The 27,488-nt window shown below is 34.3% G+C and overlaps 1 protein-coding gene across 4 annotated transcripts in view; it reads right to left on the bottom strand.

Annotated features, from left to right (window-relative positions):
• Positions 1-27,488, bottom strand: part of LOC111502962 (uncharacterized) — a 493,652-nt gene that overhangs the window by 321,689 nt on the left and 144,475 nt on the right. The window contains exon 1 of one of the 4 annotated variants that reach the window (XM_074183433.1): positions 10,390-12,530. The exons of 2 other annotated variants lie outside the window; for them this stretch is intronic. Coding sequence is in view for 1 of the 2 variants with exons in the window: in XM_074183431.1 (XP_074039532.1) it covers positions 10,390-10,401 (12 nt within the window). In the remaining variant the exon portion in view is untranslated. Of the gene's footprint in view, positions 1-10,389; positions 12,531-27,488 lie in introns of those variants that run through there. One more of the 4 variants, XM_074183431.1, reaches the window with a different exon arrangement.

Here is a 27,488-nt window from a genome sequence, read left to right as displayed (position 1 = left end):
TAAAATACAGATTTCTTAGTTTTGGGTTGGCTAGTTTGCTAATTATGATGAAGTGTGTCAATCGAATGAAATTCTTTTTGTTATTGATGACAGAATGTAAGAATAGACATATTTGCTATTTAAAGTAGATTATTTGGAACATGTAAATGGAAAGTAGGCTCCAAAAAAGGTTATTAGAATATACATTTCATACTTTGGATTTTCAGAGATTTTAGTGGAAGTAATATTTCTCCTACAGATACATACTAGCCATGTGGTTCAACAATTATTTTCCTTTGTGGATTCCCAGTAGAATTCCGATTGTTTTGTCTTTTTTATCATTACTTGTGAGGCGTATACTATTCGTAAAGTTCGATTTCATAAAAAAAATCTGCATAATAATGAACCCTGAAAATTAGATTGTTAAGTTCAATAAAAATAATCATTAATGATGATACTTGTAATGCACTGTTTGGAACATTTGGTGTAGTAATTAATATTACTGGAGTTTTATCGCAACACCTCTACACGTGTTTTGATCACCAAGTGATCATCTTCACGAAGAAGATTGAACCAAATTAAATAAAACTAAAAATACAATGTTATCATTATTTATACCATATACATACCTCTTCTAGATACCTGCGCTTCAAGTGTCTTAAATCAATTTCACAATATTGCCTTATATACTAGTCTTAAATTAATTTTACAATGTGTTCTTATGTAATAGTCAGGTAAATCTGATAATCAGCTTGTCAAAATAATTGTTCTCAAATGCTGAAACGATCTTGTAATTATAAACCTCTAGCGAAAGATAGCCTGACCCATACAGAAATAGGTTCGAATGGTTTACTATGTCCCAGAACATTCCACAGCTTTCGATGCTGTGCTGGATTGTTTCACAATGACCTGGAATGTTACGAGATGTTTCAGAACGTATCAGGCCTCCCGAACGTTCGAAAATATTCTCAAACATTCTAGAATGTTGCGGAATGTGCAGGAACGCTCTCAGATAGTATCAAGTGTTCTGGACTATTCCAGAAATTTCTGGAGGGGTAAATGCCCAATAGATATATATACCCAGACCTAGACCTGAACACGCAATATGTGGACGTGTACATGAGAGAACACGCAGAAAGCGTGTTCGTTAGAATCAGATCTAACAACAACCCAGCACTACACGATGCGTTGAACAGGGATGACCCCAGATTCAGAGAGAAGGACAAATACGGAAGACTGACTAGACATAATCAAAGACCATCCTCAGAGAGTCGCCATCAGGCGACTTCGGTAAGTATTAACATTTTTTAGCCAGATACTAATTCAGTTCATTTTCAGATAATCCAGGAAACATCAACATACTCGCGCGATAAAAAAGGCACTTGTCTCCGGTTAGTTTTTGGGGGATCATGAAGATGATGATTAATTAATCATTTATTTGATGGATGTAGCCGTTACTACGTGGTAGGAAATAATAATGAAGAAAAGAGAAATGAAACTGTCTATGTTTTTTACCACTTTTATTTGTAATTAACGTTACTGCAGTTCCGTCCTATAAGGACATTTTCAAACTGAGTTATATATTGTATAAGTTTGAAAATGTCCTTATGGGACGGAACTGCAGTAACGTTAGTTACAAATAAAAGTGGTAAAAAACATAGACAGTATCATTTCTCTTTTTTTCATCAATTAATCAATTGATTATAAATAATTACATTTTTTTGAACATTTTTTAAAAATTATTTTCTTATAAATACAAGTATTCTACTTAAAAAAAACAACACTTATTCATTTGCATGCTATTTCCTGAGCTTTTCAATTGATTAAGTTCAATGAATGAAAAAAAATTCAAATAAAATATTCTTTTTGTCAGATTAAGCAAATCCCTCTAGATAATCGTCAGATCATGAGACAGCACGTCTAAAACATAAAGATGAACCATATCTATCATAATCTGACTCGCTTGAGTATTTCAAAATGGCGATTTTTTTTGCACATTATAATAATGGCCGCGAGTTTGCGTCAGATCGAAATCGTTAGATTATTGAATGAGAGCTTTTTTTGTTACACTCAACACCCCCTTAGAAAATCTGACGCGCTCGATTGATTTTTTTTTCTTTTCACTTTCAACCCTTACGTACAACCACCCACATCATGCAAACGATCAGATTAACATATCAACATTATTAAAAATATGTAGGACATTGATGCTATCAATATCTGACGCGCTCGAGTATGTCCATGCAACAGTATTTTTCTGAATATTTGAAAATCTATAGCCGCGTCCCCCACCGAAGAAAAGGTATATATTATATAACATTTTTTTCTTCTTATCATCTAAGCTTTGCATCGTGGGCTCCCCTGCTAATAATACTAATTGAACTTATTATGAAAAGAACAAACTACATTGAATTATCGTTCAGGAATCACACGTTGAAAGGTAAAACATTGTTAGTCCTCAGCTCGCACAAGTTTCGACTTCTGAGAGTTATTGTTGGTAGGGAGGCGACAGCTGTTCAATGGAAAAACATATTTTAACAGATTTTTAACAGGTATGTCTGTCGACTGTAGTAACACTTCTCAATTAGTAAAGATATAACACGGTTACCAAACACAGATTTTTAAGTTCCAATCGAAGTTGGCAGTTTGTTGTACAGGATGATTCCATTACACTGTTTTTTATTTTTTTTATTGCAAAAAAATGCTTCATTGAGTTTCTTGCAGAGACCATTAATATGAGAGTTTCAATTCGAGGATTCATCCATTCCCAAAAATGTTTCTTCATATGACATTTCTATTTTATCAATAGAGAACATTACATCTTCCTCTTGAAGATGATCACAGAATTTCGTGGAATGCTGAATATGAGCGTTATGTTCGTTACCCGTGTGAAGCATGGTCGGATCGCTAGTGATCCGTCATTTATAGAAGCATTGTTTCTGGCTGATATTTAAATTAGTGAATCATTAAATATTCAATGTAAGATCTCTTTACGTTTATCGTCGCTTAATGTGATCTCAAACGAATTGCAAAAATTTTTGCTACAAAATTCCCGAACTTGATAACTGATATAGTACAAGTTATATCTAAATATGATTCTGAATAGAATTAAACGAGCTATATTTTCGAATGGTTTTCGAATGCTCATGAACCCTAATAAAATAAATCAATTATGCATTCATGCCACCCACCATAAATAAAAAATTTAACGTTACTGGTATATTAGCCATATTGTCATCCAGTCAGCCAGTGCCCTCTGTAGTGCATGCGACAATGTGCTCTTTCTAATGTCAATGCTTTCCACAAACTCCATATTTTTGTTGAAATAATTTCAAAATGAATGTTGAGCCTAGTTTTGTTAAAGCTAACTCCCGACAAGTTACCAAGAGTCGATTTTGAAATGATCGATGAATTTTACTTGAAAAATTTGCAATACTTTGGTACCGAAATGGAATGGTAGGTGGTATATTTAGTAGGTCCCTTTTATTTATATGACATTCATTTCAGACTTTGTCTTTTATTGAAAGATGGAAAGTTTTAATTCAATTTTTATTTCATCCCGGCTAAGGAGCAGTATGGTGACTGAAAAGAAAAGTAAAAATATGTACAGTGAAATGTAGAATTACTTCAGAACATATCAATCCAAAAATAATCTTAAAAAATATTTTTCGGAATGTTAATTAATGACACGGAATACGCAGCAAAATAGGCACCCGCCGAGACCTACCTTTTACAAAAAAGCGTTCTTCAATTAGATAATAATTGTAACAGTTGCATTCACATCGAGTTGACAACAATGACAACAAAAATGGCGTCTGTCAAATTGGATCATCAGATCTGTGATTGGATATTAAAACTCCGCTCTAGACACGATCAATTTTATTGGTCAACAGACACGTAGCCAATTTAAATTCTTGCTTTCCGAATTATTCTTTTATCTGCAAATATAAAGAGATTTTGAGATCGATTAGGCTTGATGAGTATAATATACCCCTAACTCGATCAGTCTATGAGCAAACCAGTATCATTTTTCAAACATGAAACAAACCCATTATCAACCCCCACAAAAACACCCATAGGCTGTAAACTATATGCCTGTTTCAAAAAGAAACATTCTATCAATTGTTCCACTCCTCACATACCCAACATTATGAAAGCCTAAGATGTGTATGAAACAAGTGAGTCGGAACATTCTATGTACAACTAATCTTATCTCTGCTCCACGATATATTGTTAGTATAGGAATATGATCCTTCGAAAGATAACTTTGAGAAGACAGGCATTGAGTTGCCTAACTGAAACTATCACTGGAGGAATCATATAATTGAATTGAATTGAATTCACAACTTGACCAATTTTATCAGACGATATTTGTGAGAAATATGACTTTCTCAAATCAATGAAGAATGTTGCCAAATATTATGGAACTGCCAGCTCAGAACGCCTTCCTCTAGAACCGATTAACCTATATGCAACGATGAAATATTACATTATTCACAATCCTTTAATCTGCTTTGAATTAAGATTTCTCGAGAAAGTCATTAAAATAATATGCAAATACCTTTGGATTTAGTTAATAAAATGGACATTTTATATCACTTTCAGGAGACCTCCTGCGTAGACATATTATGTCGCTTGATGAAAGTGATACTTTGCAAAATTTTGAGCACGATGCCGATGTTTAGCATATCGATTTCTACCGGTGACTTTGGAAATTCTCGAATGAAAGATTGAGGAGAGATTTCAAAGGAATATTCGATAATAAGTAGGTTTGAAACATTTGAATTGACTTCCGAAAAACTCGTGTAAATTACAATAATAGTTGAAACACTTGATTGGGATATTTTCCAATGAATATCTCCAAGTAGGTATGTTCTTGCGTGCTATATGAAAAAAATATTTGCAACCGTTCTCTCAAATTGCTATATAGCAACTCATGAAATCATATAATCTGCATTTTCTGATTGAATCGGCCGTTACTTGATGAAGATACATAGTAATTTGGTTTTAGTTTAGTGTAAGTTATGAAGAAAAAATATAACCCAGACACTGTGACTGAAGCATTTAAATCTTCAATTTCTTAGCAAGAGCTAACGGAGTCACAAGGTACATGCTTTATTGAAAGCTGAAAAAAATGAGCTCAATATCAATTGAGTATGAGTATGAAAGATAAAATCTGCATTTCGGATTTTTTTTTTGTGTAATTCAAGGTTTATATGAAAACAACTATTTCGAGGGGGCTTTTTCTTCCAGTTTGTGTCTGAAAGTAACTAGGTACTTTACATGATCTACACATCTTTTTATAAAGTTAATTTTTGAAATAGATTACTTCCTTCCTTTCATTTGTTTGTATCAAGATGGTGAAGTAGGACGTCAAAAATTTTCTTTTCCATCAATAATAATATTTTGTCACTCCTGTGATAATTGTTGGATACTGAAATATTCATAAAAAATATGTATGGTAGTGGTTGACAATGTTTCATGGTGAATTTTATTATTTTGGACTTCCATTATCTAATATAATTTGAAATCTCTGAAAGAACAAATATAATTGAAGATCAAAATGAAAAGCTAAAAATAACAAATATATTGAGCAATACATGACGTTTTGATTGATAGTTTCCACATTTAATTGTATTCATTGCTCAATATAGTTGACATTTCTAGATATTAATTTCAATTTCATCAGATCTTTCAGAGATTTCAAATCATATTATATTTCATATTAGACAATGGAAGTACGAACTAGTAAAAATTGTGATTGAAATGAACACAAAAAAATTTCAATGTGGCTTTAATATAGATACTAGTAAACTCTAGAATCTTTACTGAAATCAGTTTTTAATGTCTACACCCGGGCAACTAGCACACCTGTTAGCAATACAAGAACCGGAAATCATTCCACGCACAACCAAATCGGTTTTGGTGGAATTCATCCTGTCCTTGTTTATTGTCTGATGTCAGGTAATGTCCATTGTATTTTGAGAATATCAAACATTAATATATTTAAAAAATATTATATGCTATGAAAATTGTGTAAACTTTAATGTACCAAGAGAGTAGATTTTACGTTTAGTCACCCTTGAGACAGCACTGTCAAACATTTTGTCTGAAATCAAAAGATAAATAGATTTTTTGATCATTCCCATATTGATTTAAATCTAAGAGCCACCGGTACCGGTATACAGCTGTTTCAGCCTATTGGGCATCGTCAGTACCGGGCAGGCGGTCCTCGATTGAAGACAAAATGAGAAAAACCAAGAAAGTACTTGATAAAAATAGCTGCGAAAACGAAACATAAGTGGAACCCAAGTCAACTTGCCAAGTTTTTATGTCAGTGTTGGTGGTTTGACCAATCAACCGACAACTGCGGTGGCAGAAATTTGGGAAGCTAACCTGAAATGTCATCGGAAAACGAATCCACATGTTTCTAGAATTGATATGAAATCGAGAAAGGTTGATGCAGTCAAGCTGCTGGAAAATAATTCCATGAAAATCAAAAGATAAATAGATTTGTACTTTTTGATCATTCCAGCTGTTTCAGCCTATTGGGCATCGTCAGTACCGGGCAGGTACAACTTGGCAAGTTGACTTGGGTGTCACACCAATAGGTGGTTCCACTTATGTTTGGCTTGCGTATACGCAGCTATTTTTATCAAGTACTTTCTTGGTTTTTTCATTTTGTCTTCAATCGAGGACCGCCTGCCCGGTACTGACGGTGCCCAATAGGCAATATATATATATATATATATATATATATATATATATATATATATATATATATATATATATATATACCGGGTGTCCCACTTTTTATGTGACAGGCAATATCTGGTTTGTTGAAGGAGATACACAAAAATGTTTCATACAAAAGTTTTAGGAGTTCATGAGAGCTATATTTTGATATAATTTTTAAATATACAGGGTGTTTGGTATAGGTGCTACAGACCAAAATTCCATTTTTTAAAATAGAACGCCCTGTATATCATTACATATTCAGATGCTACGTTAAATTCTGATATCATTTCATGTTGGTTTTTGAAATTCGGTTACGGCGTTGTTGAGTTATTGCACTTTTCCTTAAATATAAAGTTTCAAAAAAACTTATTTACTCGTACACGAATCCAGTCTATATCTTTTATTAAATTGAACTAGACTACTACTGAATACAAACCATTATTCTCACCTCTACGATACGATATCGATATCAGTTGAATATAATATTGAAATTCTTGAGAATGTGACTAACTTGAGGGTGAATTGCTTTATATTGCACAATTTCATCAAGTAGCTTATGCTTGTTGATGCCATAGTAACAAATGTTGTTGATTTGTATCTACTGGTCAGTTCGATTCACTGATTCTTTGCAAAACAGTAACTGTTTTGCGAAAACTCTAGTATGCCTTTCGCGTTTAGTCCAAGTGATTGCATTGATATGTTATTAATTTTTGGGAAATGTCAGAAAAACTGCCGTCAAGCACAACCAAGAACGTTTTCCAGACAGACCCATTTCGTCACGAATGACTTTTTCGAGAGTTGTAGAAAAATTGCGAACTGGGTCATTTCCTTCTACTATAAAGCATCGTCATCATACGAGATCTGTTAGAACTGAAGATTTTATGGCTTATATTATTATTCATCTACATGTTTCTATCCGTACTCTTGCAGAAGAAGTCGGTGTGATTAAATCTTATGTACAGAGAATTCTGAAAGAAAATAAATACCACCCATTCAAAATTCAGTTGGTACAAGGTTTGAATCCCACGGACTTTGAACGACGACTTGAATTCATTGCTTGTATTCAGGTAATATTACATGAAAGTCCTAACATATTCAGTCAAATTTTGTGGAGCGATGAATCGCGATTCCACAATAATGGAGTTGTGAATCGACATAACAGTCACTATTGGTCTCAAGAAAATCCCCACTGGGTCCGCGAAAGTAATTTTCAAACTACTTGGGGTATTAATGTATGGTGTGGACTGTTCAATGGCCGCATCATAGGACCTTACCTTTTCAATGAAAATCTCAATGGATTGCGATATTTACATTTTCTAGAAAATGATTTGATCCAGTTGATGGAAGATATTCCCATAGCAGAACGAAAAGGAATTTGGTGGCAACAAGATGGTGCTCCTCCTCACAATTCACAGGTTGTTACTGAATATCTGGATAGAACGTACCCAAATAGATGGATTGGTAATAAGGGTCCAATTCGGTGGCCGGCTCGTTCCCCAGATTTATCACCGCTTGATTTTTTCCTATGGGGTTATTTAAAAGATATTGTTTTCACTACTTCCCCTTTGAATGTGGATGATCTGAAAATGAAAATTCGACTAGCGTGCAGTGATATTACGCCTGATATTATAAGAGCGACTTGTACGAGAGAAGTGATTCGACGTTTCGAAGCCTGTATCATCACTTTGAACAATTTTTATGACTTATTTCTAGGTACCTACCATTCTTATGAAATGATTTATCAAGTTATATTATTTACATTGTTATTAATTAAAGATTTGTTTTCGAATACACCTCTTTCAATTTCGCAATTGTTTCATATTCAAAATGATTCCTGACTGAATTCCACAACTCAAAATTGAAACCATTACTTCGAACACCCAAAATTTTGACTAATTTTCATGTGATCTGATGCAGAGAGAATAATTGTATGAGATATTTTTAAAAATAATAGTCGTTCTCAAGACTTTACATTTTAAGCAATAACTCAACAACGCCGTAACCGAATTTCAAAAATCAAACATGAAATGATATCAGAATTTAACGTAGCATCTGAATATGTAATGATAAACAGGGCGTTCTATTTTAAAAAATGAAATTTTAGTCTGTAGCACCTACACCAAACACCCTGTATATTTGAAAATTATATCAACATATAGCTCTCATGAACTCCTAAAACTTTTGTATGAAACATTTTTGTGTATCTCCTTCAACAAACCAGATATTGCCTGTCACATAAAATGTGGGACACCCGGTATATATATATATATATATATATATATATATATATATATATATATATATATATTCAGTAGGTATTTTCATATTGAATGCAAGTCACAAAAAAGATTTTGAGCATAACTCATATTTGATTATCTGAAAATCAAAATCATCAGGAATAACAACCACAGCGTCAAAAATTCAATGAAACTCACGAACAGAATCTCAACAACAAAGGTCAGCCCGAACACTAAACTATTCTCATTCGACATGAAAAACATGTTCTCCAACATACCAGTCAACGAAAGTATAAACATCATATCTGATAAACTAAAACACCAAAACATAGACAAAACCTACATTAACCAAATAGAACACAGTCTAAATACAATACTCAATCAAAACTATTTCGAATCTGAAGGAAAAATTTATAAAAAAACAGCGATGGGATCCCCACTATCTAGCATTATATCTGAAATATACCTGCAAACCATAGATGAGAAAATCTTAACAATAATAAAAACACATGGTTCAGATACGTTGACGATGGACTGTACATATCACAAAACAATGGAATAAGAATAAATGAAATAACAAAAGAAATTCCCCCCACCAGAGAACATAAAACTCATAAAACAAGTCAATAAGGGAAACCGCATGGACATTTCGGAAAACTTAAACATCCATAAATATAACAGTCATAAATCACTTATCGAGGAACAAGTACAAATCAAAACACAACAAGACCTAACATTCAATATATTAAACAAATCAATACACACTCCTAGAAACTGTAAACCTAGGGAAGATCCAACACAAATAATAGTACCTGAGGTAATCCGAAGGTAAATTTACCTAAAGTATCTGGATTTCCTACATTGAGGCGTTCGGACCGTATAAAAGGACATACAACAGGATGACATGTTCAGTTTGAGTAGAGCCTAGATGATGACAGTACGACCAGCTGTCGAAAGCGCTCGCAGATAATTGAATAGAAATTATAAAGCTTCAAATCCTTCTTGTGACTTACATTTAATATTAATATACTGTAGTAAAAACAAAACTGTATACACTATAAGTATCCGAGTGTGGCGAAAGAGATAGCGTAACGCCAAACCAGTGGGAAGAGAATCGCAGTCACTTGCATATGACGACCCGTCGCCAAGGCATACATGGTCACGCCAACAATCGGTTTTATGCACTGTCAGATAAATTTTATTTTTAATAAAAAAAAATGTTTATTTGGTGAAACACAAGTTATGTGTACTGTGGTAAATACAACTGTATACACTACAGGTTTCCACGCTCAGTGTGGCCGAACCAGTGGGACGAGAATCGCACAGTCGCTTGCACGTGAGGTACCGTCGCCACGACATGCATCGTCACGCCAGCAATCGGTTTAACGCACGGCTATAGATGTTTCCATCAGATATAAAAATATAATCAACTTACTGTTAACGACATCGTAAAAACGGACTTGATATCACTCGGAATACTTTCTGTCCTAGAACCACTAGGTACTAGCCGTGGTGATCGTCTTGATGGAATGACCTTTGTTCTCTGGAAATGTGGCAGAACTGTCGTAAAAATTTAATCTGTGCTCCATTGGCTCTACCTCATTCATTTGGAACGTCCAAAAAGTGCAGGTGCTGCTGCCATAACTAGTGAGAAAGCACAACAGCTGAAGTATCGAAATATTGAAAATAACTATTTATTTTATCCTGTGGCCGTAGGAACTTTCGGTATATCAGGACCTTTATCTCTGAGTTTTGTTAATGAAATTGGCAGAAGGATGGAGAAAGAAACTGAAGAAAAATCAGTTTAGCTAAACAGCGTGGTAATTCAGCTTCTGTTTGTGGTACCATTCCATCGTCACATTCACTGGATGGAATTTTTTTTCATCCCGTTGTTTCCAAATCATATTCATATCTCATTTATAATGAAAGATTGCTCATAAAACCTACCATATTCATTGTGATACTCCCCATAAGTTCCCACCAGAAGATATAGAGAAACATGAACGAGTTCTGGAATTATCTTCTTCTACCAAATTCGACACGTCTGCCATATTCAATTCAGTTTTGTACAGCTTAGCTTCGAATTCCTTATCCTACCGATCCAATAAAGGGGTGAATCATCGTTAGCAGTGACTAACGTAGTATCAACAGTTACAACATTAGACTAATGATACATTTTTCAGTCAGAACTCTTGGGTTCATTGGGTCGAAAAATATTGAAAACACCTGTTTCATGAACAGTGTAATCCAATGTTTATCAAACATTGTTTGAAAGGTGCTTTAATCAAAGCGTTCGCAGAAGTTATCCAGGAATTGTGATCAGAAGATTCATCTGATAGAGTAATAAACACTGCCTACCTTCTCCTTCGATATCTTTCAGAAGGTTCACATGAGTTGCTTAATAGAATCACTGAGAAAGCCAAACCGAGATTGGCGAAAAATTGAGTGACAGTGGAAAAGCATAAGGGTCCTGGCTGAGATATTTGAATACGAACAACTCTAATATTGTAGACAATTTCTTCGGTCAATTAAAATCCACTATGAAGTGTACATACTTAAACACTCATCAGTAACCTTCGATCCTTTCTGGGATTTGTCTCTTCCCATATCACGAAGAACTGGCCAATTGAGTTTGTCACAATGCTTGGGTTCTTTCACAAGAGAGGAAACTCTGGATGGATTTGAAAAACCAACGTGTTTAAGGTGCGAAGAAAGAAAAAAATTCACGTAGTAGTTAATTTTTCCTGTATTTTGGTAATTCATTTAAAAAAATTCTCTCCAATGTAAAAATTCAGAGGCAAATTGAATGTTACCAGACAATGTGGCTCCTTGTCGTTATAATCTATATACACTTTCGAATCACAGTGGGACGGGTATTACACAGCATATTGCAGAAACCCATGTGGCATGTGGTATATATGTGGCATGCGGCATGAATACAATGATGTGTCCCCAATTTCACCAAAATCGCTTGTGAGTGAAAAGGCATATGTTTTTTTATGAACAGGAGGGAACAAAGCAGCACCTTTGAGGCGTTTGTTTTTTTTTTCAATAACTAAATTATGTCAATTCATTTTTATCTCATGATTCTTCTGCTTTGATTACTGTATTGTTACAAGGAATGTTTAATAAGTATAAAAATTTAACTTTCATAACTCACTGATGACTTCATAGTGGGTCGTAGCGTGATTTTGATTTCTTTCTCATCACTGTCAGATATATTTTATTTTTAATTATTTAAAAAAATCATTCATTTAGTAAAGAGCACAGCTGTATAATGTATGTACTATAGTATAGGTATGCGAGTTCGATGTGGCGAGTGAGATAGCGAACCAGTGGGAAAAAATTCGCACTATGCGGTTTATATAAGTTCACATGATAAAACTATATTAGAGAACTACTGGTTCTGGCGTTGAATTTGGTCATTATTACGCCTTGGTCAAAGAAGAAACGGACTGGTTTAAGTTTGACGATAGTCGTGTCACGAAGTGTTCTGGCGATGCATTGAATTTATTGGAGCCTCTGGAGACACCCTACATTTTGTTTTATAAGAGAAAGGACATTGTTAGATCAAGATCTTCAGTTGATAAGGTGCTGCAGGTTTTTCCGGGTTTTCCTGCAGCTGAAAAAGCAAATGCGCCACTGTATTCAATGAAGTCGTCCCGGAGCGCCAATTAATTTTTATTGTTGTTTTTATTTTATTTTTATCGTTGTTTTAATATCTGAGAAATATAAAAATTATAATGGAGAACTTTATACAAGTGTAGAAGGTCTAACTTTTTAGTTTACCCCGATAAGTTACTGCGTAAAAATCAAAGTATTTTCCACAAAAAAAATCTTCTATTTATCAGTAACTTGTCGTATTCAACAATTATGCCTATCAAAAAATTATTAAGAAATAATACTTATCTTTTACGTTTTGGAGGCCAAAATCTGCCTTCGTCTTCAGAAATGGATAAAAAATTCGAATATATTCGCAGTTATTCCTTTTTTGATAGCTTATTTCTTTACTTCTTCGACATATGTCAAAAAAGTTTTGAAATATGAAATTATGTCAATGTTGTTGATTGACAACTGAAACATTCGATGTAATACAAGGTACTCTCCGATATCAGTTTGTTGCCATTTCTCCACTATCCAAAGTTTTCTTCAAGATGGGTAGCCAAGCACGGTCTATTTCTAAGGCGCTATTCGAGATACAGATCTCTCCAGACATGAGAATATACGCTGATTCTTTTAGCTTACATCTCTTAGAATGAGGCTCATTGGTAATCATTCTCTATTCCATTCCACCCGATGTTCACCGTCTGATTTCAAAATATGTTCTGATAATTTTGATCCTGTCAATTGTCTATTTTTTATATAATCTCGATGTTCATTCTCACGCACTTTCAATGGTCTTGAGGTTTTAACCTCAAGCAGAATCATAGCAGAATCTTCAACCCCCTAAGAGTTTTCCACATACTAGAAAAATCATTGAAAAAAAAATTTCTCCATAGACAGAAAAAAAAACTCTCTGTGAAAAGTTTCAAACAACTGGTTATCATATATTTATCGTGTGATTAATTCAGAAAAGTTCAATATATTTAAACTAGATTTACATTTCCAAATTCAGACAGCAGAAACCTTCGAATATCATCAAAACTTTCATGTGTCGAACGAATTTTATAGGCAATAAAACATAAATTTCACTGAATTATTCATAGCGTTACGTGAAAAATGTATCATCCGACCTCCTTTACTTGAAAAATACCTATTTGATAATCAGATTAGGTAAAACGCTTATGATCTTGAAACCAGTTCGATAAATTGTACAAATGTATAATCACATTACATTTTAACAAAATATCAATTTGTAGCTCCATTAACATTCACTGGTTCACAAATTAACTAAAATCATGAAGTGACTCCGCATCGTGATTCTGCCATTAAACTTTTTTTATGTTGATGACGATGAGTGAATGCACGGTCGCACATGACAGTTTCTTCAAGGTACTATTTTAAATACAATGTTCGATGAAGAAAATATAATTGAAACTTTCTATGTTTTTTACCACTTTTATTTGTAATTAACGTTACTGCAGTTTCGTTCTATAGGGACGCTTTCAAACTTTATACATTAAACTAACAATGGTTCATTACATCAGCTCTTATATACCTACCACCCCTGTAGGTACTAATAGAGGTACTTGGCTTGATTGAGAACCTGAATTTACAGTTTACAATGCGGATGTGCCAATTTGAAAACCGGTGAGTAAACTAAATCGATTTAATCATTTAACAGGTTACACCCGCAATGTTTATGCTTGTGAATTTCCAAGGATTCTGAATAATTGAGTTTGTAACCCTTCCTTGCATAGTGCAAAATTTCCGTATCGTTTAGATTCGGAAACCTGGCATGTGGTCTGAATGCCACTTCCACATTGTTTTTTTCTGAAGAAACCCGCAATTATTTCGGTTCTTTTTCCAAAATATGTTAGAGTTACCCATTTCTTGATTACTGGTTGTTTGACCTAAGGGTATTTTTATCTGTAAGAGAATTTACGGCTTTGTTTTCTGACTAACTTCTGGATAGTATCTGTGTTGAAACCATTATTATGACCTATCTGTGAGATTATTCACGGAATCAGATAAACAGGGAATCACCAACATGAACCCCTCTTGCCCTAAACTGTATGGCCTGATAAAAACACATAAAGAGGATAACCCCATAAGACCGGTAGTTTCGTATATAAATAGTCCGGTCGAAATCTCTAAAAACTAGGAAAAATGATTCGACGTTTTCAAACCATTTCTTAGCATGCAACCACAAGTTTTCGAGTATATTGACTATCTGATACCATTTCTTTCAATGTTACACAAGAATAATGTGATCGATTGCCGCCATTCTGATACTTCATATAACGATGTAGTAGAATTTCAGAAAAAAGAAAGTAATTTCAAGCAAAAGAAAGAGAAAACATCATTAAAAGTTTGGCTAACTATACTGAATTGCTCTCGTATCGTTCAACCAATGAAATCAAAGTCGTACCGACTACCATTGGAAAAAGTCCATATTCGTTGTCGTCCATTACCACATCGTCTTAAGTAATGTCTACCCATGGAAGTAGAACCCAAGAAAATGGGCATAAATAAGAATATAGGCGCCTGCAAGTGAAGCCTGAAGTGGAGTACAAAATTGTCTAAATAACTATGGATTAAATTTTAATAAAAATCATATCGAAACAATACATACCTATCAATACATACAGACATATCTGGAGTAAATGGTAAAAATAGGTTTTATTTTTTATAACTGACTGTTATTTATATTTATGCAGTCATAGTTCACTGTGGTTCTGGTGTTGAATTTGGTCATTATTACGCTTTGGTCAAAGAAGGAACGGACTGGTTTAAGTTTGACGATAGTCGTGTCACGAAGTGTTCTGGTGACGTATCGAATTTATTGGAGCCTCTGGAGACACCCTACATTTTGTTTTATAAGAGAGAGGACATTGTTGGATCAAGATCTTCAGATGATGTGGTGCTGCAGGTTTTTCCGGGTTTTCCTGCAGCTGAAAAAGCAAATGCGCCACTGGAATCAATGAAGTCGCCCCGGAGCGCCAATTAATTTTTATTGTTGTTTTTATTTTTATCGTTGTTTTTCCCATAAAATAAAATTTTGAAAAATATTAAATATTTACTTGGGCAAATGTAATCATTTTTTGTCCCTTAAAAAGAATTGATTTATTATAGGGCTGCGTTTCTGTTTCTTCAAAATCAGACTGTTCTGCTATATAATGTAATCTAATATCTAAACAGGGTGTATAGATTAATTAAAGCTATGTTACTAACAAATGTGTGAGTGACCAAACTCATGTTTTTTTCAATATAATATGTCAGAAAAGGGTTCATTCAACACCAAATATCTTCTACTCGATCAAATGAAATGGGTAAATTTTTCAACCAAATATCCTTAAGGCTAGTGTATTACTATTTCGACTTGATAAGTATACCAAACATCGTTTTTTCTATACAGGAATAAACAAAACTCGTGATCGATTTTTTCTCAATTTTTCAAATGAAACACCCTGGACTTAGGACCATTCCAGAATGGTCCATACTATGGCCTTGCAGAAAATGTAAGGATTGACCGAAAATGTATTCAGTTTTTGAGGAAGTTATGAAAAAGCCATTAAATAGAAGCAATGAAGTTTTTTTATTCAGTGCTGAACAAAACAAGTAAAATGAAAACGAACAATTTTAAAACGCACAAATTAAAAATAGATATTCGAACAATCTTCCATTTTGCGCTATGCCAAAATGTAGTCAATCAACAATTTTCCTTCGAACTTCAATTGAAGTTGATCTTGTGATAGACCAAAAATCTTCTATATTATATTTAGATAGCTAGCTATCTGAATATAATAATAATAATAATAATAATAATAATAATGTTTATTCATAAATAGCGAAAAAAAATACAGACCTTCTATTGTTACAAAATCAAATGTCTAATAAAAAAATACTTAGTAATATGAGGCTTAGAATAAACAAAATTTCACCGAAGCTGATATTATCAGCTTGTGTGGTGACATATTATTCTGGTGTGATGTTGACGAATCAAATGTAATACAGTCAAATTAATGGAAAAGAAAACAAGGGTAAAATCTTCCAATCAATTTATTCCTACGCCACCTGTTCAAAAACCTTTGTATTCGCCATCATAATGGTAACTTGCCTGGTGTCAATCGGTACATCCTCTAATTATTTCGGAGGAAATCTCTCCTATGACCTGATCCCCAATCATGCTCCTCCAAATATTTATCGATCATCTGTTTTGGTTAGCGACTTCTTTCATCCAAAAGGGATTCTCTGTTGAGTTGAGTTGCATATTATGTCTATTTACCAAGACATTACTTTTGAATTTGGACTCGTAACAAAACGAAACATATTGAAAATATTCTGTCCTTCACTAACTTCTGAATTGCCCGGTATAAATCCAAACAACCCTATATTTTTAAGAAGCACTCTGCCCAAGAAATTCAATCGAGTGAAAATATCTGCCACACATTCATTGGACACCCTGAATAATAGTAATGATCGAATAAATATGGTTCTTATGAATATACAAAACTTTTCTGATTTTTTTGTATATCTAATCGTCCACCCACCTATCGTTATAGACCCTGTATATTTTTCAGAAATAGTTCTTGATAATTCTGACATGTGGTTCGTCTCCAGGATGTTATTTCACCGGTGAACTCACTAATTAGAAAAAAATCAATACCTACAACATTTTCAAGATTTGAGAGTCTGTGATACGAAATTATTTAGATCTTGTGATATTTTTTCTCCACATAAGTTGAAGGAATATTTTGTTATTTTTTTTATATAATTAGCAAATTTCAACAACACTTTCAGAGGAATGAAAAACAAGCTATCAATGCACTTATGACAATATAAACGTTTTAAGATACTTTTCACTACAAATCCCGCTAATAATAATTAGCTTGCCAACTTCACACATATACGAGATCCGTCCATACTATTCTGTTACTTTTCATAGCTTCGAACGTCAACATACTAATATTTTATTAACTTACCTATGAAATGGCACATCAGAAAAATCCTTATTTTTGAGTGTCAAATGATAAACCATTTTGATTTGAAAAAATGAACGTCATACGCTACTTCAAGAGATGTGTACTCTACGAATACTGAATCGCGACTAATACGCTTCGATGTGTCCTACCATACGTTTACCATACTTCAGTCGCCACTCGTCAATTTGAGTGCTTATTCCCTTGGTTTCTATTTCCATGTGTCTATCGCAGTACCTGCCTGATGAACGTCAGGCATGAAATGTAGCAGATCATGGCCAACAAACCCAAAAAATATCTTCGACATATTCATGAAGTGTGTTACAAAAACGTACGTGAATGAACTATTATTGAAATATTAGTTCGACAAATCTAGTTGATACAGAATAATTGAAAATATTTCGACTTCATTGTGAACAAGGAAGACGTAATTGTGTTTCGGACAGCAATAAACATTGACATATGATCCGAGCTCGATGCAAACAGCAATAAATAAAATTTAATGACTACTGGTAATTTTTGAAGCCTCCTTCGAAATAAATTACAATGCTTGTAGAGATAAGTGACGAACAAGACTCGAATGTGTGCACCGCGCACTTCTTGCTCAACAAAACCCAGTGGGTTTTATCTTTATGACCTACTAGATTCTGATAAGAACTCCTAGCACTCGCTTCTTTCCTGACTTGTTTCATTCGAAGACAAGGCCTACTGTGTGGGTCTTTTATTATTATTGTTGCAAGCCTTCTTCCTGATTTTCAAAGTACGAATACTGGGTGGTTTATCGTCATGGTGTTTAAGATGAAGCGAAATAATCTCTTTGTAAATCTCTTAATTTCAATACAGATGATATCCAGTGACTTTTTTGTGCATAATAGACCGTTTAAGCATAGACTCATTTTAGGAAAGTGAAAATGTGTTGGAAAAATAATGACTCGAAATGTTTGTTGTGACTACAGTAGTTGTACGGTAGCAGTATGAAAGCTATTCACTTTTCAATAGAATGTTATTAGCAACTTTGTTAATATGAATTGAGTATCATAATTGACCCTGATGTGTGTTTATTATTTTTAATATTATAATGAATGCTCAGTTTCAATTAATTCCACTATATTTCTTTGTTGAGATTGAATTTCGATAATATTGAAATTCAAAACTAGTCCAAGAGATGGGCAATACTGCTTGTATTGGTAGAATTTAAAAAAAAATCAGGTAATATCGTGGTTTCTAGTTCTCTACAGTTCGATTTCAAAGAAGTAATATATACAAGCACGTAGGATGTATATTGGAAGTCGATGATTATAGCTTAAATATAATACAAGGTCAAACATAAGACTATCTATATAACTGCTCTAGATATTCCTGATAGAAATTATATCAACAGTTTTCCAACATTTTTTCTGAAATCGACACGTCTTCCTCAAGTCATTCAATTTATTATCAGATTTTAGATATAATTCCTGTCAAAGGTCTCAGATTCCAACCAATCCATATAAAACTCAAATATGATAGGTAAACCTTTATTCCATCGTCTCCATTCATCAGAAACATGTATGAAGGCTAGAAGGCTATCAATACTGGCAATTTTGAAAGGTTGTAAATCAAGGAAGTCAGTTATTTCTTGAGAATTTTAAAAGCATACCGACCATGAACATTCCATTGCTTACCATCACGATTGTTTTCCTTTAGTCTTCTTTTGGATTTCCAGAGATTAGGGATAGTTTCATTTATAAGCTATCAACGAGTACTAAAAAGTTTAATTTCAAACAAAAGGTTTTGGCTTTCTACTTCTCCATCTTGATACACAAAAAATTTGGGAATCTTTCATTCATTTTTGTTTCACATAAATGGAGGAGTTAATTTACTCTTCAGTATTATATGACAATCTATAAAAGACAAATTCGACTCGTTCTGAAACCTTATTTATATGAGTCCATCCATATTCCAAATAGATTGTGTTAATCTTGGAATGAATTATTTCATAGCCTACTAGCTTTTACCGCGGCTTCGCTCGCATTTAAGCCATTAAATAAGGTACAGCTTCTGCTGCACGGGCCCGCGATGAATTTTTGGATGGATCAGATTTTCGCTTCCGAGGCATTTTTAGAGAAAAACACAGTACCTAAGACTTAAAATCAGTGAGTAAGACATAACTAAGTGACATCCAACCACAAAAATGACATCTAACGTAAGAATAAAAATGAAAGAAGAAAATCACAATAAATATAGAAAAATTCCAAACAGCTGAAACTATAGTCAATTGGATCGGATTGTATTGGATTGGATTGGATTGGATTAGATATTGTCGTGACTGTGAATAATACAGTGCGACGGTATTACGTTACTAAGGGTTGGAACTTCATTACTGGAATGCTAGATGACGTTGAAGTAGTTAGATTTTGAGATTTTTTTGACAAACAATTTTTTTATCTTACATAAAAAAATATTTTTTTCAATAAAAACTATTCTATGTTACTTCTAATACATTCAAGAACATGTGTACAAAATTTCATGATGATCGGTTGCGTAGTTTTCGTGTGAAACCGTAACAAACAAACTCACATTCGCATTTATAATATTAGTAGGGAATAAGGAAAGTAGGGATTTATGACGAGCATTTGAAATTAATGATAACTAGGTGGGTCCAAAGTTAGTGGTCTATCTGAATCTCCACTGCAACTCGCGAGGGTTTATTGTGGCTCACACCTATTCACATTTGATCAACTATTACAGCTTCCTAACAAGTAATTAATCCTTCAGATCAGTTGACAAAAGAAGGATTCTGCGGAACGCTGAAAACCTGATTAGGACCGCGGTGACGCAGATACAGAATATGTGTTCTGATACCGGGATTTGAATTTTCTTGCGGAGAATTAATTATTTCAGGGTGAACAGATCATGGTACATTCTCCACAATCTTTGTCAGGTGGGTAAGAGACACAAATGAGTGGCTTGCGAAGTAGATCATCTATGACGTATTTCAGGTGTACTCACCAGCCAGAAGACGTTTTCCGATCATCTCAGGTTGGAAAATACAACTCTGGAATCGACCTGAGGACCATCTTGTGAAATATCTTCTACGGTAGCTATGATACCATACTGAAAAAATTCCAGTTGATTGGTCGATATTGAGATTTTGGATGTTCGAAGTGGAAGATCTCCACCTTAATGACTGCAGCAACTTTCCCATGAGAGCATCTGTCAGTTATACCTGTAAGCGAATGTGAAACGCCCTTAGTGCGGTTGGATAACTACCATCCAGCTCTCGAAATAATGTTCAGTGTCAATTCTCAACAAGTGACCGAATCGTCCAAAGGTGAGCACGTTACTGCATTTGACTTCAGGAGGGAAAAGTTTGTGGAGCTCTATAGAATGATATCTCAACTTTCGTAGATAGATATTCTATGTATGGATAATGTCGACGGATGCGTATATAGTTTCTATGATTACCTGAAGGCCGTTTTTAAGAAATGCTTGGAAAAAAATACTTTCATCCAGAATCCATTTCCCGCATGGTTCTCAAAAGAAATCATGCACAAAATTAAACTAAAAGAACACTTTTTCAAAAAGATAAAAAAAGTCAAAAAATATTATTATTATAAAGAAAAATACAATGAACTCAGAATGGATGTGAAACGTTTACATAATTTGTGTTATGAATCCTATATGAAAGAAATAGAGGTAGACTTACAGAGCGATCCCAAAAAATTATGGGCTTATATCAAGGAACGTCGAAGAAACTGTGCTGTTGCTATCAGATTCACTTATGATAATGATGAGTTATTCAATGATAAGGATACTGCAGACGGTTTTCCTACTTTCTTCAAATCAACTTTCACGAATAGCGGTGTGCCGGTAAACCCCACACTAGTTCCTGAGTACGACCTAGACATCATTGAAATTGATGATATTTAAGAACTGAAACCTAAAGCAGCCATTGGAATCGATAGCATTCCAGCCTACTTTTTCGAGGCTTACTGTGAGTTGTTAAAGCAACCACTGGCATTGATATTCAATCTTTCTCTGAAAGAAAATCGTTTTCCAAGCTTTCTCAAAATTGTCAAAGTTACCCCCATACACAAAAACGGCAATAAGAACAATGTAAGAAACTACAGACCTATAACAGTTTTACCAGCTTTGTCGAAGATATTTGAACGGGTAATATATAATCGAGTATACAATCACGTGGACTCAGTAATAATCGACCAACAGCATGGCTTTATTCGTTATAAATCCACCATTACCAATTTATGCGCATTTAGTAACTTTGTTACGGATGGAATAAAAAATGGCTATCAAATAGACGTTATATACACTGACCTGGCCAAGGATTCAACAGAGTTAACCACGAGGTTTTGATCCTGAAATTAAAAGCATTCGGTTTCACAAACAAAACACTTGATTTCTTTCACTGCTATCTATCCGACTGAATACAGTTCGTACAGTTTGACAACGTATCTTCCTTCAAATTCACCGCTACTTCGGGAGTTCCGCAGGGCTCGATTTTGGGACCTCTCCTTTTCGTGTTATTTGTTAATGACATTTCTCGGTATATATGGCACTCTCAATTTCTCCTATATTCCGATGATCTCAAGCTGTTTGGAAGAATCGAAAGCGAAAAAGATTCTGATATGCTTCAAGATGATCTCAATAATCTATCTACTTACTTCTCAGTATCTGACCTATCTCTCAACGAAGCTAAATGCAAAATAATGAGTTTCACCCGAAAGAAGTCACCCACTATCAAGGACTATTTCATTAATGATACCAATTTACAGAGAATCAATGAATGAAAGATCACGGGATCAATTTTACTGGTGTGTTCAGTTTCTCTGGGCAAATTGAATACTTAGTATCTGAATGGTATAGAAAAATGAGTTTTATCTTGTTCGTTACTCTTTAACTCCATTGTTCGTTCTAAGCTGGAATATGGTTGTGTCATTTGGAATCCAAAGACTTTTTTATATTCTGAAACTATAGAAAAAGTCCAGAAACGATTATTAAGAACTCTCTTTTTTAGAAAATACAATGATTGGCCTTTATTTATATCATATTCTAGCCAATTACAAGAATTCAACAAGCAACCATTGAAAGACCGGCGTGAGTCCTCAGAAAACTGAAAGTACCTGAAATTCTCTATAATATTGATTTTATTGTACCGGACGTATCTCAAATAATTTGTCTCCTCTTCAACAATGTCTCGAAACAGTTAACAAAATGGCGAGGAACTGTGAACTGGATATATTCAGTATTATAGAGGGACAACTCCTCCGAATGCTCAAATGTGTGTGAATCTTTTTATGGCCATTTCATCATTTGCTGTTTCATATTATAATATTTTATATCGATTTTAACTGTATCAATGGTATTCAATGAATACTATATGTAAGGAACTTTTGAAAAAACTGTACATCATGTAAGTGGAAATCATTCTGTTTGTTGTTCAGAATAAATAAATTTCTATTCTATTCTATTCTATATAAGATTTAGCCATAATCCGATGTTACATTGATATCGTTGAGTGGACTCCCATCTCCTCTGAAGATTTAGATATGAATTATCTGGTTACTTTATGTATTTATTATAATAGTAATTATTGTAGAGGCAAAGAGAAGATTGGGTGATGAAAAAAGTGATAAATGTATTTGCTAAAATTTTGCGAACGTAATTTCCGCTTCTTCAGAGTTCAGCCATCAACAACGTATACATAGTACTTTTATTTTGTTAATCTTATGAATATTTGTGTAATCCGATGATGAATCCTGCGATTCGAAACCACATTCCATCTGAAGTGAACAAATGTAACAACGGCAGTACCAATATCTTACGTTGAGGGACATCTGGGAAAAGTTCATGATTCATGGATAACTTTTAAGTTCAGTGAGTATTGCTATTGCATGATTCATTTCAAGAAAAACTTCAACAGAGTATGTATTTATAATGTCTACCTGGTATGATATATTGATTTGAGGTGCTATATTATCAGTTTTGGGAGCACTAGAGTTACCGTTAATAACCTGCAATTTGTTTTGAAACTTGATTGTCTGATTTATGAATTGGGTTTTTTCATCTAAATTGATTGCAATTAAATTTTTTCAGATGATTTGTTTTCATGAAAGATATTGTGTGATAGCAATTTACCTGTCATATAATAATTCTACAAACAAAATTCAAATACAGTTGGGGTGTGAACTTTTACACCCGGTAATATCTGTGTCAAAACAATTTTCGGGGATTGTTGGCCATGATCTGCATGTTCATTAGTACAATGATTTGTCTATAATTGCCTCACAATGCATAATCTGCTTCAGCTGTGAAGATTCCGAGTCTTTTCCAATAATAAAACATTCGTGGTCCAACACATCATCAGTTGTACTGGTGCTCTTTTGTGCCTTGCAGTGGAAACTACTGTGAAAGGTGAACGTATCTCATTCAGTGGTCTTCCATCAATCCCATAGATGGCCTCTTCGTAACGGTAGATGCTCTTACTTATTCGTGCTTGTCCTTTGACGATTGTTGAGTCAAGCAGTGCATTTGTGGTACAGGATAGCACCGCTGATAAGAACTTGTCGGTCAAAACAGGGCTGTCTGTCATAGGATTATGAATGCTCCATTTTTTCTCGGGCTCCGATTTCTTTCACTTCAAATCATTAAAGTAATATCACAACGTGTGTTTGATACATAAACTTCACAATTTTCACCGGAGTACCCACGAACCGCTCACAAGGTTGAATATGTAGTATTTTTGAAAAAAAATCTCAATGACCTTTAAAATGAGGTATCATTCAAGCCCCATTTTCAATTGAAATTTTAGGGGTCATGTCCGTCCCTACTGGAGGGTTGGTTTCATAGGGTACGCCTGTTTTGAAATTGACACCATGTTCTTTCATACTAAATTGCTTACTTGCAAAACCAACAGTTTGGCAATATATAGTTAGTATGTTATTGAAAACGTATGCTAGCATTAGATACATGAAGAAATAGACTCGTGACTCTGAAGAACTACAAATTCCAGTGAAATCAGAAAATGTAACGAAAATAGGAAAAGTCTATGCCTGATTGAAACAAAAACAATGACAGAATAAAAACAAAAGCAAGTGGACATATCGAAGAGAATTAATCTATTATGAACAATAACCTAACCAATAGTGAAAATGATACACATACAAGAATAGAAAAGCTACAAAAAAGAATGCAAAAACTAACAACAAATAAACTTCAAGCAGAAAATGGTAACGACAAGGTAGTACCAAGAACTACGATTATGAACAAGGGAAAATAAGCCAGAAACTACCTAGAAGTTCACCAAAATTAGATACATGAAATGTAAGAGGGTCATATGATGAAGGGCTACAAAAAACTTAGATGGAGCACTCTTAGCTGAAAAATTTTCCTGAAATTTATGAAACGGAAATCATTGTGTAATGAATTATTTTCAGTCCTATGCTATGGAGTGAAGAATTCCCTTAGCCTACTTGCAAGCATGAGAGATAACGAAGTTCCTGTGCATGTTTTTGTGATAAGGAGTTTAAATGTAAGAAGGCCTTCGTTCGAATCTATTCCTGAGATCATAACACACTCGGTATGTATCTCTGACGCAACACTCGGCAAATTCTGTAATTCTATATTTTATCTATGCCACGCCATAATAGTGTATACCAGAACTGTGAACATACTCTCCTCGTACTTATTTCCAAGGTGATCTGGTGTCATCCTTTTTATTATTTTACTTTTTCCACACTAGGCGTGGTCCTTGCTCGAAGGTGACGTCAGTTATTTAACAATAGTTGTAGTGGTAGCCGTTCGCAATAAGCGTACGCAATTTTCAAGGTCATGTAAAAATCTAAAATTACGAACAATGAGATAAGCAGTCATTTAACTTGCGTATATATTATTCCAAACTTTTGGCGTAAAGTGACAAACAAACGCAGCATAAAACCGGCTGTTTTCTGCTCGTCCATCAAACAAATAACATTATCGTTGAAGAAGGACAAATAGGGTCTCACAGTATATAAAAAAATTTAACTCTATATTCTTCAAAAGACATTGTTTTTTTTTGGAGGAATTGATGTTCTTTAATATTTGTTGGATTTGTAACCTTCCATAATCTGAAAAATAAATGAATATGTATCCACAGATAACCGAATTATTCAGTATCTTATCGTATTTATGAATCTTGCCTATACATAAACTCATCGATTATGAAAATGGAATTTTTAATGCTCAGCTTTTTCATTACGACTGAGGTATCGAAATCTCTTATGAGAATGTATTTCTTCTGACGAATGTCACGGGGAATATCAAAATGTCATATTCGATAGTCTATAAGAGCACACTCATAGAATATCTTTTGCGAGAAATTAGTTTGAGTTGATATTTCCTCCTTCAACGTCTTGCCTTGGCAATGGTAACCAGATACGATCCATTTACCACAAGTTGAAATACACTTATTATCTGCCAAGATATAGGAACGAATTATTTTAGTTTTCTCGATTTTTCGTTCATTTCATCGCGTGACCACCAGTTAATTTCAAAATATGCTCCGTTGTCCCCGATCATGTTCTTTGTATTTTAAGGTAAAAGCAGTTGAATGAGGAATACGACTAATTTTATCGTAATAGATTATAAACAGAAACGTCAAATTAGTCTATTCTCAGAAAACATGTTTGGCTTTTAATAATAAAATTTGTTGCATTAAAAAATATTGTTGATGTTCAATAAATTGATGGATAGTTACTACGTGGTAGGAAACTGCAGTAATGTTAGTTACTGCAGTTCAATGTATAAGTTTGAAAATGTCTTCATACAAAATTTAAGCTTCCAAATAATAGCGGTACGGAAAAACATTCCACATCAACAACTTAAAACGAACCTACGTACAAAATTTCAGCCTCCGAAAGTATGGCGATACGGAGAAACAGTGATGAAAAGTAATTTTCATCACGTATACAACCACGGCGGGCGCCCCAGTTGGAATATTCAAAAATCCTTCCTTAGTGCGCATCTGACACCTAAGAAGCATCTATATACCAAATTTTAGCTCCATAGGGCTTACCAGTATGGAGAAACAGATATGAATGAGTGGGTGTTGTTGGGTGTTGAGCGAGTGACTTTCGCATTCATAAGTATATATTAACGGACTTCTTCCAATGAAAGACTTTTTGAACAGTGAAGTTCGAGGTGTACTGAGTTGAACCTCAAAACAATGAGCAGCCACAGTCCGTCGCGTATTTCTGATATATACCGCTTTTGGTGGAATCAAATGTGCCAAGTCAGTTCAACACTTTCCGTGAAAGTATCTATAGAAGAGAGGCAAATCTCTAATCGTTCTTCGATGTTCCAGACTATCAAGGCTGCAAGTGATGTTCGCGTCTCCAATCAGGCTGATAGCGCTTTTCTGGATGGAATCCAACAGCTTCAGGGTACGCTTAGGGGCGGAGCTCTAGACATGAGAACAATACTCCAAAGAAGGTCTGATCTGAGTTTTATGAAGGACCAAAAGTTGCTGGTTCGGAACAGTGTTTCAAGCTTTTGAGGAACAGTCTTTGCAATCCCACCGACGTGATTGTGCCAAGACATATTGGTATCCATTTTAACCCCTAACGAACTAATCGAAGCAGAAAGAGGAATTACCTGTTGTGACATTATTATATCAGTTTCGGAGACATTTATCTATCTGAAGATAACCGATGGCTGGGTTTATGTGCTTTGAATTGAACCTGGTTACTTTCACCTCAATTCAAAATCACTTCTAGATCCTCATTAAGATATGAAGAATGGAATGACGAGACAAGTTTGCTGTCGTCAGCAAAACAATATATTCGATTCTTGTTTTTTTCCAATGAGTCATTGATATACAATAAAAATAGGGTTGGAGACATGATGCATCTCAGGGTAACACCAACGTTGATGGTAAAAATATTTGATAGATATCCATCAACACCAGCGCTGATGG

This window comes from Leptinotarsa decemlineata, unplaced genomic scaffold, assembly GCF_025532065.1.
Source record: "Leptinotarsa decemlineata unplaced genomic scaffold, Ldec_3_MD MMD2_tig00026340_RagTag_RagTag, whole genome shotgun sequence".
In the NCBI taxonomy this organism is placed as follows: Eukaryota; Metazoa; Arthropoda; class Insecta; order Coleoptera; family Chrysomelidae; genus Leptinotarsa; species Leptinotarsa decemlineata.
Note: the sequence above shows the minus strand (reverse complement) of the source record. Positions and strands in the feature narration are given on the sequence as shown.